At 37.5% G+C, this 20027-nt stretch overlaps 1 protein-coding gene across 5 annotated transcripts in view; it reads left to right on the forward strand.

The window, feature by feature from the left end:
- Positions 1-20027, forward strand: part of LOC139126461 (histone-lysine N-methyltransferase 2A-like) — a 46045-nt gene that overhangs the window by 22032 nt on the left and 3986 nt on the right. For 3 of the 5 annotated variants that reach the window (XM_070692518.1, XM_070692520.1, XM_070692521.1), the window contains 20 exons: positions 170-219; positions 2481-2682; positions 4349-4532; positions 5432-5479; positions 6246-6295; positions 6767-6834; positions 7125-7232; positions 7615-7728; positions 8050-8187; positions 8523-8615; positions 9177-9297; positions 9644-9757; positions 10580-10767; positions 11210-11848; positions 12656-12769; positions 13579-13652; positions 14048-14196; positions 14726-14814; positions 15506-15643; positions 16344-16502. In XM_070692518.1, the coding sequence (XP_070548619.1) occupies positions 170-219; positions 2481-2682; positions 4349-4532; positions 5432-5479; positions 6246-6295; positions 6767-6834; positions 7125-7232; positions 7615-7728; positions 8050-8187; positions 8523-8615; positions 9177-9297; positions 9644-9757; positions 10580-10767; positions 11210-11848; positions 12656-12769; positions 13579-13652; positions 14048-14196; positions 14726-14814; positions 15506-15643; positions 16344-16502 (2840 nt within the window). Of the gene's footprint in view, positions 1-169; positions 220-2480; positions 2683-4348; positions 4533-5317; positions 5366-5431; positions 5480-6245; positions 6296-6766; positions 6835-7124; positions 7233-7614; positions 7729-8049; positions 8188-8522; positions 8616-9176; positions 9298-9643; positions 9758-10579; positions 10768-11209; positions 11849-12655; positions 12770-13578; positions 13653-14047; positions 14197-14725; positions 14815-15505; positions 15644-16343; positions 16503-20027 lie in introns of all 5 variants that reach the window. The other 2 variants (XM_070692519.1, XM_070692522.1) reach the window with 1 other exon arrangement.

Below are 20027 nucleotides of genomic sequence, written 5' to 3' on the forward strand. Positions count from 1 at the left end.
TACTGTGTCTACATACATTGAGAAAAAATACGATAGTAAACTATTCAACTTCAACACGTTGAACAGGAAAAATATTCAAGCATCTGAAGAATTGAATCATCATATTCTGACCATCACTAGGTGTTACAACTGTTTTATAAATGACTATGTATTTTTTTTCACATTTCAGCGAATATGTCACAGCCTGATGTCAAGGAGAATAAAACAAGCAAAGCCAGTGTAAGTTACTTGGTCATCAAAATACGATCAGTTTGTCTTCTCTCAGTGTGAGTGTAACATATGAAATTGCTTGCAGGAGATATTCTACAGTAGCTAGTTCCACATTGTTGGCCGTACAATGTAAGATGTGAGGTACCAGAATATTCCTTATTGAATGATGAAGCATGAAGCATAAAATGTCAATACCAAATCAATTCTCATTATATAATTTGCTATCATGGATAGTGAAATTTTAATACCAAAACAGTGCTCAATAATATAATTTGCTAAAATGAATATTAATCCAGCTCGCATCTTGCACCAAGAGTTGTTGGTATATGAACTCCAAGTCATTAATTGTATTTTTCCAAGTAAACCCATAGCGCCGCTGTTGCTGTATAATTTTATGTTGACACTGATCACAGATAATTTATACATTGAATTAACTACACACTTGGTATAGCCATTCCTGCGGAATCTTGTCATTTCCATTATTTTCTGTCATTCTCCATGGAGTCAAAGTTCATGCCTCGCTGGTTGAATCGAGTTGAAAATGAGTTTGTCACTCCGTGATTGTACGACTTTAAGCCTATTCAGCCCATATTGGTCATTTTCAGCATTACGTTCCTTTTTTATTATGTCAAAATTAAACTCATCACTTACATTATCTATAGTTCCAGAGACCAGCTCTGGAACTGTTAGTTTTTGCTCACTTTCCTTCTTTCTTTCTTTCTTTCTTTCTTTCTTTCTTTGTTTCTTTGTTTCTTTCTTTCTTTCTTTCTTTCTTTCTTTCTTTCTTTCTTTCTCTATTTCCGGTATTACTATCATAGAACATGCTATACACAAATTTTACCTTAATTACCCAGAATGCATTGCGACACGCTTATGACGTCATCGCTCAGCTCGGACGGGTTTTACGGGCATTTCTTGCGTGTTTATTTTTATTATTTGTTATTCTCCATTGCTCGACTATCATATTGCGTTCAGCTATTAATAATTCTAGCTTTCTTTCGCTTTGTTTTTTGTTGCTTTTTGATTTTATTTTTCTCTAAATACTCGCCGTACGTGGCGCTATACTGTTTCGCCCGAATGCTCATGAGATAACAATGGCGGCGGATTTCGCTCGCATAGAGAGCGAAAAATATGCTTTCCATAAGTTTACAAGCGCGGCTGGGCACATCGTGTACCTAGGCGAGGTGGGTGTGCTCGAAAACGAAGATCAATGCAAAATTGGATTCAAAATCGGCTGTTTTGGCGGAGAAACTGCCCGCCGTATTTCTGAGGAGCCACCAGCGGTTTTTCCTATATCAGTCTGCGAGGCCCTGTCACCGCATCGCAAGGGCATGCGTTGCACGTTAAAGCAGCTCAACTTTCCAAGATCAAACGGTCAGTATCTTGTGAAAACAGCGACATTGCAATGAAAATCGTTTTAGTCTGTGCTTTTAATCAAATGACAATGCAATTGTGGCCTCGGTTTTCAATTTCAACGGCCTAGGTCCGATCATGGATGTAAAAAATAGATCCCATGGTCCGATGTTTCCTCTCGTCTGATCATCGTCGTAAACCACGCACCTCTTTACGGCAACAACTCAGCGCTACCCGTCAAGCGATTGACTTTTGCGTAGGTCAGCGGAGCGAAAATTATTGCTCTGGCTCGCGAGAATGTCGTCTGATATACATTTCCGTGCGTTGTCGCCCCCGTATGTATCTGTTGCGTTTTTACCGTACATGTAGTCATTTGTAATCTGTGGACTGCCTCGCTTTTAGTGTATTATGGTGTTTACTGCTAGCAGCCCTAACTGTAGGTACGTGCTTCAATATTAAAATCCAAAGCACTCTTTCATTCTGCACCTATCTTTGTCACACATTCTCTTGTTTCTTCCGCTGCTCTGGTCTCTGGAACTTCGCTTTTGCTTGCAAATGCTTTCTAGTCTATACTTGAATCTGGAGCAATGTTTTGTGTTACACATTGGTACTTTAAACTTTGGGCTGATGTGCAGCGTCTCGGAAGCTGTTATCCAACTGGGTGGCAGAATCTTACCGTTATAATTGAATATTACAAATAGACTTTCTCAGTTGCTATCAATAGTAACAATCGACCAATCAGATATTACATTCCGAGCACGCAGTACATCAGCAGAAAACTTCAACTCTAAAGTGCCGTGTGTTGAAATATTCTGTATGTTTCACATTAACAAATGCAATATTCGACCACCAAACTAGAAAAAGGTATACTTAGAACTATACTTGATGAATGAATACTCCTGTCATTTTCTGATCAGGATGATGAAGCAGACACCTCAGATGATGTGAGCACCACCAGTAGCAACTCAACTAGGGGGCCTCGTATCAAACATGTCTGCCGTAGAGCTGCCGTTGTGCTTGGCCAGCAGAGGGCGATGTTCGAGGATGACAACCACGAACTGAGACTCAGTGCCTTGCCGGAACGGGAGAAGGAAAAACTCAGAGAAAAGAAGGAAGAAAGTAAGAATTTTAGTCTCATCTCAATGTGTCATTTCATGGCTGCAAAACGTCTGATGTTCGACACTTAGTTTTTTCCATGTACAGTTTAGAGTCTAATTTGTCATGCTTCAGTAGCTTATCGTATTGACATCTGCAAAGTTAGTGGGAATTGAATATATTTCTCAGAGTGCCCAGAACATAGCATTCAGGGGCCATTATTCTGCCAAGTTTGGTGAAAATAAGTAAGGTCTGCCCTAATAGCCAACAAAGTCAGTGACACACACCATGTGCAGGTGAATTTGAGGGGGTTTCAAACCGCCAAGCTAAGCACAAGTATGCTACATTTTTGTACATGAGACATGCCAAGCAGGGGAGGTTGGTTTTGTCTCACTGTAGTGTTTTACTAACTAGGGTAGGGGAATTAGTGAGAGAGTTAAAATGGTTATTTTGCTTAATTTTAATGCTAAAAATGGTCGATTTCTCTGACAATAACATGGTTGGTCACCGGTAATCAGTATTGTAATCTGGTTGAAGATTTGACACAGAAATACTTCCATCACATATTCTGATAGTACTATATACTATAAATCATATCATAAAATATAATTTGTCTTCTGTGGAGGTGCAGCCTCTCTGCTGTTTACAGCTGAATCATAATTAATCATTAGGCACCAGCACTCACACTGTGTGTGTGTGAAGGTCAAATACAAAATACTGCACACAATGTGTATCGAGCAACTAGCGTGTACTGCAAATTATGTTAGAAAAGAAATATCTTCTGCCTCAAAATGGGCTCTAAGTTGGCATATGAACAATTTACAACTTCCCCTGTTTTAGTTTAATGAGATAACGCAAATGAAATTTGTCAAACAGTGTTGACATTGCCACAATATTAGGGATACATGTCCTTTGATATGTTTTGCTTTTATTCTGAAAATGTTTTCATTCAAGTCAATATTAAAGCATTACATTGGGGCATGGATAAGAAAATTAATTTTAACAAGACTTCAGAATGAATTTTTTCACAATCAAAGGGTTGAGAGATACATTCTTTTGCATGAGTGTCCAGTTTTCCATGAGTGTTAAATATGTAATGTTCAATGTTGTGTATGTTCTATAAAGATGCAGTAAACTTTGTGAATATAGGAATGAACTTTCATTAAGTTACAGTGTGCCTCGGGGACAGATATTCAGACTTTCAAACTGTTCAAATTGTTCTACTGCTTGGGGGTTCATTTTATTGCTCTGGGAGTAAACAAAATTTTTTTCAGTGTCTTACTCTTAATTTTGTGAAAATCAGAAATGTAGTGTATCTTTTCCCTTACATAGTTAACACAGTAATGGCGGCCATTTTGAATTTCCAAAATTGGTAAATGTAAGGTAATTTGTTTCTCTAGTGCCAAAATTTGCATGGCGACCCCTGGTTTTATCCTTGATTTTGAAAAAGAATGGTTGAAAGTTTCCTCGAAGACTTAAAACAAAAAATTTTAAATCTTTTCACTTTTGAGCGCATACTAATACTACCTTAACAAGGGTGCTCACGAAAAAAAACAGATTATAAGAGATTTGATTTGGACCATTTATGTTAGCTGTTTGAAGATTTCTGTTAACTTTTTGGTTGTGAAATTTTACCAACATACAGCCTTGGAGGCTTGCCAAGTAAAGTGATGTTCCATCTTTGTTACAGAACCAATAGGAAGTGATGATGAGACTCCACAACTCTCTCCCAAGAAAGAGAGTAAGACCACACCAAAGGAAGACAGCCCTGTCAAACGACGGAAAGTACCCATGTACAGGAAGAGGCGGCGGCGTTGTGGACAGTGTGAAGGGTGTCTGAGGGTTGACGATTGTAGAAAGTGTGAATATTGTCTGTGAGTACATGTTTCATTGGCAGTGCGCCCTCTATCATGCAAATTTGATATGATCTTTGAGCCAGCTTTGTAATTGTTGGAAATTCTTTGAGTCTTCTAAACACCAAAATATAAGAACATGCGATGTAATATTACAGTTTATCTTACAGAAAGGGAACTTATTTTGCCATATCACCATACCACATACAGACGTAGAGATAGCTGCCTGGCTCAAGTGAAGATTTATTGCTCCCTTAGCTGTAACTTTTGATGTATTTTCCAGCATTTTTGATGTTTCTATGAACTACAATTTTTTGCTTGTCATTCAAAATTATGAAGATACAATGTTTATAACTTGTCAAGACTGTCAAGTGTATGTAATTTAAACGTCTGATGTTACTGTTGGCAACTGATTTGTAAAAAAACACATTACAGCCCTGTCAGCAGGGACTAAATTAAGATATTGTTTTATTGTGTACAGTGCAAATGTTTGCAAACCTTGTGTTTCAACATACTTTAGGCAGAGGAAAAGCAAAAAATATGTGTTTTATCAAACAATGATTACAAGTTAAAGATGATGCTCCCTGCCTCATTAGGTCTGGACTATTTTCATTATAACATAACAGTCAAATTTAGATTTTTATTTCAATTGTTCAATTTTTTGTGTGCACATTTTCTGTGCATTCTTTTATCTTTCAATATTGTACCTTTGACACTGCAGATCGCTGATGATATGTGTACAATAAATACAGAAAATCTGGTTGCTACTGCAACATATGCTAAATTTTTCCCTTCTTTTTTCACAGCGACAAATCAAAATATGGTGGACCCAATGTTAAAAAACAGTGTTGCATGTAAGTCAATACCATGCATTCACAAGTGTTTAACATATTTTAGCATGTTTCATTTTTTATTTGCAGTGACAAAGTCAAATATGGCGGCCCAAACATCAAACGTCAATGCTGCATGTAAGTTGTTGTGAAGGTTGTCTCCCTCAAAGAAAGGGTAAACCTGCTTTTGTTTAGGGCCATAGAGGGCGCTATTTCTCACTGTCCCTTTACTTCTGACAATTAACCTGTAGATTTGTTTTATTTGCCACTTTTTGGGAATAAAGTTATCTTTTTTCAAAAAAAATTAACATTTTGACCCAAAAGAAGTGGTTAGAAGTACATGTAATGTAGTTTTTATCTTTCTTTAAATGTTATTAAAAATCCATCCTTTCAAATTTTTTGAACGGCACTAAAATATTAACCCCCTACTTCCTTCATGATTGTACACTTACATGCAGACTTTGTCTCTGTGTCATACATATGTTGTTGTGTATTTGCAACTTTGTACAATTTTGTTTGTTGTCTGTGTTTAAATCTTTTTCAAACATCACAGTTGTACATTGTGACATTTTCTCATAATGTGTTTGTTCATATTACCTGTATTAATGTCTATATTATTTTCGTTGGGTGTACAAGTATTCATAGGTGTACTATCTCAGTCCTTTTAGTACTTGGTTAGAAACTAACACCATAATTAAATCTGTGGGTGTTTGTTTTGAAATCTTTTAAATGCACTGTATCAAGAGATTGGCACATATTGAATATAGGAACAGAACTGGGTAACTCTGTATATTGTATCTGACTTTTTCAATGCTACAATGTGATCATCTATGTGTTACAATGTCGTTAGAATTATTATGGCGGGAGACGTGATCATTTAATTGATAGTTTTGTTCATTTTTAGTCATAAGAAATGTAAAGAGCCATTACCAGCACTAGAAGCACCAGATGTGGGTAAGAAAAATGATTTCTCTATAGTTTTTGGAACAATTTACGCACACTTACATTACAGTGACATTCCAAGACCAAGCAAATCTAAGCTGTCTGAGTCCAAATCGTAATCTAGACCCCCTAAGTTGTTGATAATAGATGATTTCTTTTCTCAGCCTGTGGAGACTATTCGTGGCACTTGCCAGGTCAACGACCTGTGCTTATCTTAACCCTCCCTGACAAATTCTCACAACTTGGTACAAAAATGCCATTGTGAATGTCAAAAAGTTATATGCAATTGATTCAGTGCATCTCACCTTTATATTGCCTTGATAAGGTCAATGAAAAATATAAGGACATTCCTCATAATTGTGTGTAAAGACATTGATAGTGAAGGGTATGCCATGTTGATATGGAAAATGGACTTTCCTTGATATTTGTCTATGTCTGATAAAACTTTTCATAACGGATTATGAATGAATATTTAACTTGCAGCTCCCAAAGCTCCAAGACCAAAGAGGGAAAGGGTACCACCCAGTAAACTACAGAAAAAGAAAAAAGAGGTGAGTATATCTGAAATAATCCCTCATAGATTTTAACTTATTAGTCATTTTGTATAGTGAACTTGTATCTAAACTTATATTATTTCATAGTGTCACTCAGTCTGTAATTTCTGGCATATGAGAAAGACTATTATCAATGTTCTGTCGTGTTACATGTGGTGCTGTATCTTATAAATGGTAAGTAGTTCACAAGGCAATATAAAATGATATTTCATTCTGTGGAGGTCAATAAGCATGTGCATTGCTCTCAATGGAAGTCAATAACAACGTACTATTTCCCTGTAATACAGGAAAGACCCAGTCAGAACTCGACAGCAGTACCTGGTAGTTCTGTTGCCGTCAGACCAAAGACAACACCTGTAGTCACCGATGGTAAACTCATCAAGATAGAATATAAGGTAAAAAAATGATCTGATCTTATCTAATTTAATTTGATTTGATATGATATGATATGATATGATATGATATGATATGATGTGATTTGACAATGATCTCAAGGTTAAAATTTGATGAATTTGGATGAGTTTAATTAATACCTGCAGCAATAGTTAAATACGGATCAAGAAGTGTTATAAAAATGTCTTTCTGTACTGTTGTCAAAACTGAATATCGCTAGTATGCAAAATTCAGTATTTTGGAAGTGCATGCAATCTTTTTCTGCAATATAGTGCTGTCTATTGTCATATCGACAACAAGTTTCTATGTTGTCTATTTGATCTCAATTCTGCGCGGCAGATTTTACCTTGATACCTGACTGTCTGTCCTGATTTTCCCATGCAGCAAGAGGACTATGAAGTAGAGAGTATATGGGATTATGGGATGCCAATCATTTCAACAATGCCTCTGGTAACAAGGACTGTTTGTTTCCTGTGTGCCAGTACTGGAAAACATGAGGTTAGTTACATCCTGCTATGCTTATTTTAAAACACAAGTTGAAATCAAACAAAGCTATGACAAGCTAGTCCCCGCAGTATCACACAAACGAATAACGTGACAGGTAATATCTCAAGCTGTTTTCTGTGTCCTTGGAGCATCTATGGCAGAATTGGAAACATTGTTTTCATCAAAGAGTTACAGTGCAATGGGATCATTCTGTCATTATAATTTCTCATCACAGCAGTCCTTTGTATATAGTCACATAATGAGGTTGCAAACTTTGGTGTTGATCGATGAAATTCATCTTTCATGAATGATGTGTATATTTTCACATTGCAGTTGGTGTATTGCAATGTGTGCTGTGAACCATTCCATGAGTTCTGTCTGGAGGACGATGAGAAACCACTGGAAGGCCATGCAGACACTTGGTGCTGCAGAAGATGTAAATTCTGCCAAGTCTGTGGCAGACAACAAAATGTAAGTACCATAATGAAGTGTACAACAGATTATACAATGTACTTGGAGATTTGAAGATGATGACATGAATAGGTGCGGTGAGAAATGGCCAATGTTAACTGTCCTTGATACTTAGGCACATACTGTAAATCTGAATAAGAGAGTTGATCTCTACTATTACTATTACTGAATGTGATAGTTGACTGCCCTATCCCAACTACAACACTGCCTGTTTGTTCTTGTTTAGATATGACTGTTGTAGCCTGACTAACCATTGATGACTCTGATAGACTGACTTACCAGTGATCACAGTGATAAACTGACTTACCATTTCTTGTTTTGTTGATGTTTGACAGTTACTACAGTGCGATAAATGTCACAATACTTACCATGCAGAGTGTCTGGGTCCTAACTATCCAACAAAACCAACCAAAAGGAAGAAAGTCTGGGTAAGTCAAGTGTAACTTTCTTTTGGGAAAACAACTGATTGTTCTCGGTACTGGTTCTGGATAGTTATGGGACTTATAACTCCTGTTAATGTTGGAGAGTCCGCTATGAAAATTTATGTAGCAACACATACTGTCACAAATCATTGACTATGGTGAAAACATTTGATAAAATTGTTTAGAAATCACTCCTAAAAAATAGTATTTTAGGATCACATACTCCATGAGAATCACTTGAAACCATTGAAAGTCATGGAATGACTGAGTATACAAACTGCATCATACATGTCAGCAAATTTACTGTCATTCCATCTTACTGCCAGTTGCTCATAGAGTAGCAATACTGAGCTGCCCTTTATATATCAGCAAATGTGGTGTCACCTTTTGATGTTTTGAGGCCGATGGCTTTCAATAGGTATCATGCCTATATTTGACTGCTATTTTGAGCAAGTGTCTCATAAGTAAAAATAACTCTACAGTGTCTGAGATACACTGTGTTACATCAGTTTGCATAGACAGTGTCAGTTGATGTGTTTCTCTGTGTGTTTTACCTTCTGTTCTCAGATTTGCACAAAATGTGTACGTTGTAAAAGTTGTGGTGCAACAACTCCCGGCCAATCATTCAATGCACAGTGGTCACATGACTTCTCACTCTGTCAGGATTGTGGGAAACTATTTGACAAAGGTAAGGGATAACACCATATGAAATGCTGTTCAAAAAATTGCCCAAGGCAGAGACTGCAAACAGACTGTGTGGCTATTACAGTCATGACAGGCTCCATTGCCAAGCCTATATACCTTCAGGGGATTAGTCCATGACTTTCTGTCTTACTGCTCTCTGTCATCTTTTGTAATCAAATCAATCTAGTTTTGGAATAAAGAAGCGTTATGTCGGCTGACTGATTAGGTCTGGTTGATTTTACAAATTTGTTTTGGAGAGCTGCGCAATATCTTCAGCAATATGGCATATGTTGCTTTCAGTTCGTGATGTACCTGGACTTTGCCTCATGGTATGCTTTCTGTTTTCACAGGCAACTACTGCCCTCTATGTCAGCAGTGTTACACTGACGACGATTATGAATCGAAAATGATGCAGTGTGCGTCCTGTGAAAGCTGGGTACACTCCAAGTGTGAGGGACTTACAGGTTTATGCTTTTTAGTCAACTCAGCAGTGTAACATAGTTTGAATCACACGGCTTGGCAGCTTGCTTTATAGCAAGTGTATAAGGAAGCATTCACACTTGGCTGCCTAATATGACCTTTAACCCTTTACCTGGTGGACAGTATCACTCCCAATCTGCCAAGTCAGGAAAAAGTAGTATTGAGCAGAAACCATATGTATTTTCACCCACTTGGCTTGGTATGTCATAGCAGCTTTAGTCTGTAAAAGTCATGTGTACAGTATCTCTGTCTTCAGGGACCTTCAAATCTTCAAGTTTTTTTGTGAAAATGCACCATATGGGACATGTTTTGCTTCACTAGTTTTAACGAACTTGACCTGATAGTGAAATATGAACTTTGCAGGTAAAGGGTTATTATGGGTGGTGTATAAGTAGAGAGTGATATTATTGTTTACTGTTAGTTTCCGTGTTGTTACTGTGACAAGACCATACTGGCTTAGCGTAGCTCTGTCACCATGCATTGGAGATCACACAGTAAATGATTTCCAGCTGTGTTCTGTGAGTATAACTAGCATAAACGTCTGTATCATACAGTCATGGAACAAGACAAAAACTCCAAGTAAATCATGTTTACAGGGACTACTGTGTGCAGGCATGTACAAGTGGGAATTATATGTGTGACATTGTTGTAAATAATTGTAGTTACATGTAAGTATCCTATAAATATTAAATACATACAGTTACTGCAAGAAAATAGGAATAAATAATTTCCTTGTCAGGGAGTTCATGTAACATTTTGTATGGCAGCCGTCACTGATCAGTTTTACTCTCCTTGATTTCCAACAGATGAAATGTACCAAATTATGTGTGAATTGCCGGAAGACATCCATTATACATGCTCCAAGTGCAAACCGGAGAAACCAGCACAGTGGCAGATTGACATCAAGGAAGAGATGCAGGCCGGATTTCAGCTTGTATTGGGACAGCTACTGGCTACTAAAAGTATTGAACAACTGTTCAAAAGGAAAGAAAAGGTAGAGATAGATCTGTGCTGTATGGCAGTTGTTAGTAACATTCCAGTGTGTTAGTTTCTCTGGTCAATCTCTAATGTGATATTGTATTCTTTCAAACCTCGGTCCTTACATGTATTAGACTGTATTTCCACATCATAGGTCCAACCTAGCTACAGTCGACAGTATTGTTGAACCAAATCTAATTGAAGAATGGCTGGGATGTTTTGAATGTTTTGAAGTTTTATGAAAGTTTGACCATATTAAGTAACCCCTCCCCCCACCCCCACTCCCAGTACAACATAGTGAGTCTTCAGTCACCAACTCTCTGATGAGATTGAGCTTGTAAAATCACATTAGTATCATAATTTTTAGGTTGCATTTATGGATATTTCCAGTGTTCTGATCCTAGTTTTCTCAGAAAAATAAATGATTTCACAATGTCTGAATATTTTTTTCTTCTCAGAAAGAGGAGCCAAAGGAATCAACGAAAACTGAGAAAGTGGAAAAGGACAGAGCTGTGGAAAGTGTACAAACCAAAGCTACATCTTTAGAACAAATACCTCAAGCAGAACAACCAATGGAAGTGGAGTGTGGTGAGGAACAAGGTCAACATGCAAATGAAGTGAGAAGTGAATCCACCAATCAGGACCAAGCAGGTCAGGAACCAACCAATCAGATTCAGTGCTCTGAATCAGCCACTCAGGGAGAAGATACCAAAGAGATGAAACCTACTCAGGAGAGTTGTGCTGATGTTGAAATGACCAATCAGGAACAAGCTTGCTCACAAGATGATGTACCAAACACAGAAACTAACACAGACGGCAACAAAGAGACAGTTACTCAATTTGACACTTTTCACAAATTAGATTCTCCGTTTCCAGAGCACGACAATAAGTCTTCTGAGAGCACAGACTCTGCTATCTCAGAAACACCTGAAGTCACATCAAAGCTTGAGAAATCGGACGAGAGTGCTGGACAACTAGTGTGTCGCAGAGACCTGACAATTGGCAGAACTTGTGTGATTGGACCTCCAAGGAAACATCACGCTGTGGACTTGTTTGACATGAGAGACAGAATGAATGAAGGAAAATATACCTCAGTTGTAAGTCAAAGCCATCAATCAGATTTCTTAGTTCAACATAAACAATTCCTTGAGCCATGACAACTGTGTTTTTAGCTCACATTTGATATACCAATGTGAGGTTATCGTATAAGTTGTTTCTGATGTCATCTTTTCTCTTCCATTTCACTGTACAGAGGTCAGGCCACATCCCAGAAAGCAATACAGTATTAGAGTTGAACCATAGTTGTGAAAGAGTTAAGACAAACACAATGCTGGGCAAAAGGCAAACATTGTTACACATTGAGATCATATTACATTCAATGTCATGTTCACAGCCTGTAGTGTCAGAAATCATTAAAGTGATTTGCCATGTATCAGTTCAGAGGTAAATGGTTTTGGAACCCTTGACCATTTCCGTTGTTTCTCTGATAAAATTGCACTGATATAACAGCTTGAATCTGGCAAAGTAGCATGGCAGGGGAACTCTGGTAAAATTTACTAAGGTACCAGCCCTCAATAAAACTCTGAAAATATATGATTTGCGATCACCAGTGTTCACTTAGCACTGTTTTATATATTTATTAGTATGTTGGTTGTGTTCACAAGTCAAATGTTTGGAAAGTCTCTGTCTTGCTAGGTGTGAAAAAATTCATTTTAAAAATGGCAGCTATCTTGAAAGTTGAATGTGTGGTCTAAATTGTCATGCCTGTTAACACCTTTTCTGATCATGGAGAGTAGTAGTAACGTCAGTAACTACTGGTAACAATCAAGGAAATACATGGTCAAGGTTATATTAGAATTGTAACTTTCACACATTCCAACTATTCGCTTTTCCTTTTGTTGCAGTCTGCTTTCAGCGATGACATTGTGAAGATTATCCAGGAATCAATATCCAGTGAAAAAGATGAAAATGCATCATTGAAACGTGGAAACAGGGTTGCCAAGAGTGTCTTCATCAAGGTGTGTTGCAGTACAGCGCCCTCTATCATTGATATTGAGTAACTCTGTTGTAGCGTAGCTGGGGCCTGCTATCTTCTCCATGCAGTGTTTGGCAGAATAGCCCTGTATGTCAGCAGTGAAAGTGGAAGCTGTCATCTGTATTAGAAACTTTGAGGCCTTTGTTTCTCTGCTTTTTTGGACTTGGACAAATTCTGTCATTTAGAATATTTTGAGTAATTGACATGTTGTTAGCCCATCATCACAGGCCACAAAAACAGTCAAATAGAGTTTTCAGTGTTCGCGGAGACAAACAATGTTTGTGTCCAGTGCACAATTCTGTGTTATTAAGGTGGTGTTTATAGTCAAATTTCTACACTTTCCACACTTTTCACCAAATTTGCTTGCATGCCAATTAGTTTTTCTTCTTCTTACTTTCCAAAGCATGTTGAGATACACAGTATTCAGCTTGTCAACTCAGACTGTACATGTGTAGACTGCATTTTGACTGAAGACAAGTGAACTCTAGTCCGAACAGTAATAGTGCAGTTTAACAAGCTAAATAGTTAATCCTCTTTCTCCCAAGTTGTAGTCATTTCTATGGTTTGTCTGTGAAGCCTGGTAGAAAGAGGATTAAGTAGTCCCTTTAACAAGCTAAATAGCTAAATAGTGGGTGTATGCTTTGAGGAGTGGAACAAGAACTTGCACTTGCCATATGAAAGAAAATTAGTCATCAAAAATCAGAGCTACAAGCCCTTTAATTTAGTGTGGGATTTAAGATGCCTTCATCATCATGTGGAATCAAATTCAATTTTGTGTCTTTTGTTTCACAGCAAATGGAAAAGGTATTCCCATGGTTCAATGTCCACTCATCGTCTTTCTGGGAACACAACAAAAACCTACCAGAGTAAGTATAACCAGAACCAGTCACCTGTCAGCAGATATAAGGAACAACATCGCTCCCTTTTCAAAATAGAATTTTGTTTCATATGAGAACTTACCTCTGCTGTTCTATTTACTGAAATGTTAAATTATCAATCGTCAGAGCTCTACTCACACCTTGTGTATACACTTAATGTATAAATTTTGCTGATGACATAATTTCTTGTATGTACCACAAATTATGTCATGGTAGGATTTATTGTTATATCTACAGGCGGGGAGGGAGTAGTGTAATTGTTGTTCTTTGTATGACATATATAATCTCAGTGTTTCTGTAGCCTTGAGTTCCTAGTCTGTGTTTAGACAGAAAGTTTTGTAGAATGAATCTCTCATATCTGATTTGAATTTCTGTCCTTTCAGTGGAATGCTGCCAAATGCTGTGTTGCCACCACATCCAGACCATGAGTACGCACAGTGGCGAGAGAAATATTCAACTGAACCAACTACACCACAACCATCACCACTGAAGAAGATACCACCAACGCCCAATAAATTCTTTGCATCGGATGGTGAGTTTGTTGTATCATACAGGGAGTGATAGTGTGTGTGAGCCTGTAGGGAGTAGAACGTCAACTTACTGTTGGCATACAAAAACAAATATAGTTAGAAAGTCATTAAAAGTTATTCAAACTGACCTTTACAAAATTTGAACTTCTCATGGGAACACGACTCAGACATTCCAATTGTCAGATTATGTTTTGACTTTTAGTAAGTAACTTCACCTGTATTGAAAACCATGACATTTGTGACACTTGTATGCACTTCATGTAATATCGCGAAACTCTGGTGCCTCCTATTTTGGTTTCACCTCTTTACCCCCTTGTTTCCTGTAGACAGGTCCACTTTCACCATTGATAACAATAGGTTTGGACTAAACCATGGTGGTGAAAAGGTTAAACTTTGAAAAAGTCCCACCCTTGTGTGTGTTGTAGTAACTTTGCAGACAGGCAAATTTACATCGATAGAGATTGCCATGTGTTTGACACCATGGACATAAAGTGATGGCTTACAATGTCAATATTGATTTGTATTTGACAGATGGTGTCTTTGATCTGCCGATGGATTCTGTTGGTGAAGATACTAGGAGATGCTGTCTGTGTGGACACTTTGGTGATGATGAACCAAATGTAAGTAAATCAAAGTAAATTAGACTGCATTGTAGTGTAGGGACATTACTGTAACATGCATGTAGATTTTGTTCAACTGGGGATAGATTGTGTTTTGTTTTGTCATGGAATCGAGTGAGGAAGGACTCTCTTCAGAAACAATGTCAGAATTTTTACCACAGAGAAGCATCGTGTTTGTCTTTAGCAGCAGTGTTGACTCACTACAGCTGATCACCTGATGTGTAATTTGAACATCAGTGAGTCATAATGTATCCACCATCCCTACACCACTGCAGGTCACATGGCTTCTACTTTGATCCATGTTAACGTACATAGGGTAGACCGGAGTAAAATATATCATATTTTGGAATGTTTGACAGTTGTGATATCCATAGATATAAATCTTTGAATGTAGATCACATATGCTCATAAATTGCTGTGTTCAAGATGGACACATGGTGACATCATGGTACCAATATGTACAGTGACTGAATATTTTCAGTACATAGATACACAGTGGTACATCTTGATGCACCAGAATGTGATTAGGAAATTACGGTTTCGTTCAACACTTTCAGTGACTGCAGTGTAATTGACTTTGTGTCATTGAGTTTTGCTCACTGAAAGCAATTTATCTCAGTAAATAGGTGTTCATTATTTTCTTCAAAAAACCATTTATTCAAAATATCCCTTCACATTATCATTATAACAGGACGCTGGTCGTTTGTTGTACTGCGGCCAGGATGAATGGATCCATATCAACTGTGCCTTGTGGTCAGCAGAAGTCTTTGAAGAAGTGGACGGATCACTCATCAACGTCCATCCTGCCATAACCAGAGGAAGACAGATGGTGAGTAGAAATAACTAGACATTACTAGACATAACTAGACTTTGGCATCATCTTTAATGTGAGAGAACTGAGGTTACAGGATACGGAATGAAAAGAAAAATGAGTCACATCGTCCAAAAAGTGACAAAATTCAAAACGTTTGCCTCTTCACACTCAGTTGTGAAACTGAAATTTATGTCATGCAAGTAATGTATATAGGGTGAGGTGCATGACTACAATTATGCAATAATTTACATTCTTTTAGACTATAATGGAGGAGAGGAAACTTTGTACAACATAATGTACAAGGTGGTGCTGATTACATTATGGAGTGCAAAGTTTACTTGAGTCAATTATGGACCGGGAGGGGTACAATATTGCTATTATTGTATAGTTTTGGTAATGCCAGGGAATTTGTAGATGTAGCAAACATCTGGGCCACATTGCTGGATAATCAGATATTATTAGTGATAATCTTTGGGGATGTTATCACAAAATTCACCGGGATTGACAAAGCTGTAATATAATTATGAATACAGATTTCAGTTTCTTTATTTCGGGAATTGATAATTTTCCATTGCTTTCAGCAAGTTAATGGGATCTGTGTCGGTTGAATTCATAATAAATCCAAGCCAATAATACTCAGATATTGAAATAAATTTCCCTATGTTGTCACTAATGAAATGCAAATTCAAAGATATAATCTTTCTGTGTTGAACAGCGATGTGAACACTGCAATAGATTTGGTGCTACCGTAGGCTGCTGTATGAGAGGTTGCCCGGCCAACTTTCATTTCATGTGTGCTAGAACTGAACACGCAGTCTTCCAAGAAGACAAGAAAGTATTCTGTGATGCCCACCATAACAAAGTAGATCATGAGGTGAGTATCGTTATTTCATACTTGCAGTAGAATGTGCCTCTCAAATTTTTACAATAGCGTTGATCGCGTTTTCGGGTTTGTTACTAAATATAGCTGCACGCGCGTGACTTTCGGACAAATATGCTGAAATTCGGACAAATTTTGTCGTTATATGCGCGGCTGTTGTTGCAGCTTGTAGTCTCAGTCATCAATTCATACGACTAAGTGTGACGCTAGATAGCCTTTCTAACACTCGCAGGTTTTATTTTCGTCGTTTATGCGGAAAATGTGGACAAATGTTTATTTATGCATATTAATGAGAGAGAACAGTGACGTCATTTGCGATCAGCGCTATTCTGTTGTGATCTGCCACTTGTGTCAGGCTCATTTTAGAACTTTTGGAGTAAGAAAAAGTTTTCATTGTCCTGCTTTTGGGTTAATCTACTATTTAATTTTCCCTATTGAGTTAATACAATGATGGCGGTGATGGAAAAAATCTGGATTTTAAATATTAGGCAATTTGTTTCTCTTGTACCAAAATTTGCATAGCGACCGTAATTATTATTCTCAATTTGCAAAGAGAATGGTCAAAGCTTTGTGGACGAAAGTTTGAACAAAAGTATTAGTCTTTCGATTTTGAGGTGCATTCTTCCTGAAATTTCCACCTAGTCAGCATAAAGTAAACAAGTATGTCTATTTTCTGTGTTGCTTTGATCAATGAAAATTCAATGTCTGGAAAAAGGTAAGTTTGACATCCAAAGAAATGCAAGTCATACACATTTAGGTTGGAATGCAGACAAACTGAATACTGGACTTTCTGTACGCTTTGAAGAGTATGATAACCTGTTTCAGACAATGAAAATTACAAGCTTTTTTCCTTGGACACCGTGGTGCGAAGCACCAAAGGTGTCCTATGTCGCCACAATGTCTGTGTGTGTGTCCGTCTGTCTGTCCGTCCGTCTGTCCGTCCGTCCGTCCGTCCGTCCGTCCGTAGACAGATTTTGTTCCACTCATAACTTAAGAACCCTTAGGTCCAATGTCATGCAATTTGGTATTTGGTATTATCATGATGAGACTTAGATCTGATTAGATTTTGGTTGGTGTGGCTTATTAATTAATTGCTCATTTGCATATTTTATGACTTTTTTCGTTCACGCAGATATCTCAGAGACGCCTGGAGCGATTTCGTTCAAACTTGGTAAAAGGATAGTACTCTACCTCATACAGATGCATGTTGATTTGTTTCACAATGCAATCAAATTTGGCCGTGGTAGAGGACTTTTTAGTTTTCACCTCCATAGACTCCCATGTATAAGGCAGACCATAGACTCCCATGTATAAGGCAGACCATAGACTCCCATGTATAAGGCAGACCATAGACTCCCATGTATAAGGCAGTCCATAGACTCCATGTATAAGGCAGTCCATAGACTCCCATGTATAAGGCAGTCCATAGACTCCCATGTATAAGGCCAAGGAAAATAAAAATTTAGTTTCTCATCGTATTCATATTGCAAAAAGGATGCAGTGACACAGTTTTTAGTCCCCACAGATAAAGTCCAGGGGGCTCATAGATTGGGTCATGTCAGTCCGTTAGTCCATCCATGTGAGTCCATCCGTTCACGCAGATATCTCAGACGCTATGTCACGTGACCTTTGACCTCAAATATACATATTTGTCCATAACTCGGTAACAACAAGTGCTAAACCTTTCATATATGGTATGATGGGACACCCTATGATGCCACATATTGTACCACATTAATTATGTGCATATCTAATTTTGAGCAAGCCAATAGAGCTAGAGGTCTGATTTTTGGTACATATGGATAACTTAGCAATACAATTTTTTTGACAAAATGTCATGTGACCTTGGTGACCTTTGACCTCAAATATACATATTTGTCTATAACTCAGTAATCACTAATGCTACACCCTTCATATTTGGTATGATGGGACACCTTATGACGCCACATATTGTTCCTCATTAATTATGTGCATATCTAATTTTGAGCGAGCCAATAGAGCCAGAGGTCTGATTTTTGGTATGTAAGGATAACTTAGCAATGCTATTTTTTTGACAAAATGTCACGTGACCTCAATTACCTTTGACCTCAAATATACATATTTGTGCATAACTCAGTAACCACAAGTGCTACACTCTTCATATTTGGTATGATGGGACACCTTATGACGCCACATATTGTTCCTCATTAATTATGCACATATCTAATTTTGAGCGAGCCAATAGAGCTAGAGGTCTGATTTTTGGTATATAGGGATAACTTAGGACTACAATTTTTTTGACAAAATGTCATGTGACCTTGTGACCTTTGACCTCAAATATACATATTTGTCCATAACTCAGTAACCACAAGTGCTACACCCTTCATATTTGGTATGATGGGACACCTTGTGACGCCACATATTGTACCTCATTAATTATGCACATATCTAATTTTGAGCGAGCCAATAGAGCTAGAGGTCTGATTTTTGGTATATAGGGATAACTTAGCACTACAATTGTTTTGACAAAATGTCATGTGACCTTGTGACCTTTGACCTCAAATATACATATTTGTCCATAACTCAGTAACCACAAGTGCTACACCCTTCATATTTGGTATGATGGGACACCTTATGACGCCACATATTGTACCTCATTAATTATGTGCATATCTAATTTTGAGCAAGCCAATAGAGGTAAATGTATGATTTTTAGTATATAGGGACAGACTATAGGATAGAAATTTTTTGACAAAATGTCATGTGACCTCGATAACCTTTTACCTAAAATACACGATTATGTCAATAAATAAGTAACCACAAGTGCTATGTCCTTTATATTTAGTAGGATGGGAGACCTTATGACAACACATGCTTTACCTCGTTAATTATGCCCATATATAATTGTGGGCAAGCCAATAGAGCTAGAGGTCTGAATTTTGGCATATATGGATTAATTAGCAATACAATGGTTTTTTTTTTTCAAAATGTCACGTGACCTTGATGACCTTTGACCTTGAATATGCATATATATGCATAACTCAGTAACCACAAGTTCTTTACGCTTCAATTTTGATAGGATAGTAGACCTTAAGATGTCACATCTTGTACCTCATTTATTATGCACATATGTATTTCTTGGCAGGCCAATACAGCTAGAGGTCTGATCTTTTTTCCCGATTTAGAACCATAACTTAGACATGCCTCTTGTTTCAAAATGGGAACAATGACATAGACCTATGTGTCCATAGATCTGAACATATACACTCCAGTGATACTTCTTAATGACCTCATTTCCCTGCCCCATCAAGACTAATACTCCTATTACAAGTGGGGACTATGTCATTGTCAATGACTTCTTACTTCTAGAATATACAGAATATTATCTCACATAGTGAGTGTCTGAATATTATTCTGAATTGTATTCCAAAGCACATTCTGAAAGGACTCTTCTGGAATATACAGAATATTATCTCACATAGTGAGTGTCTGAATGTTATTCTGAATTGTATTCCTAAGCACATTCTGAAAGTAACTCTT

The sequence above is a fragment of the Ptychodera flava genome (genome assembly GCF_041260155.1).
Source record: "Ptychodera flava strain L36383 chromosome 3 unlocalized genomic scaffold, AS_Pfla_20210202 Scaffold_27__1_contigs__length_13241970_pilon, whole genome shotgun sequence".
NCBI lineage: Eukaryota > Metazoa > Hemichordata > Enteropneusta > Ptychoderidae > Ptychodera > Ptychodera flava.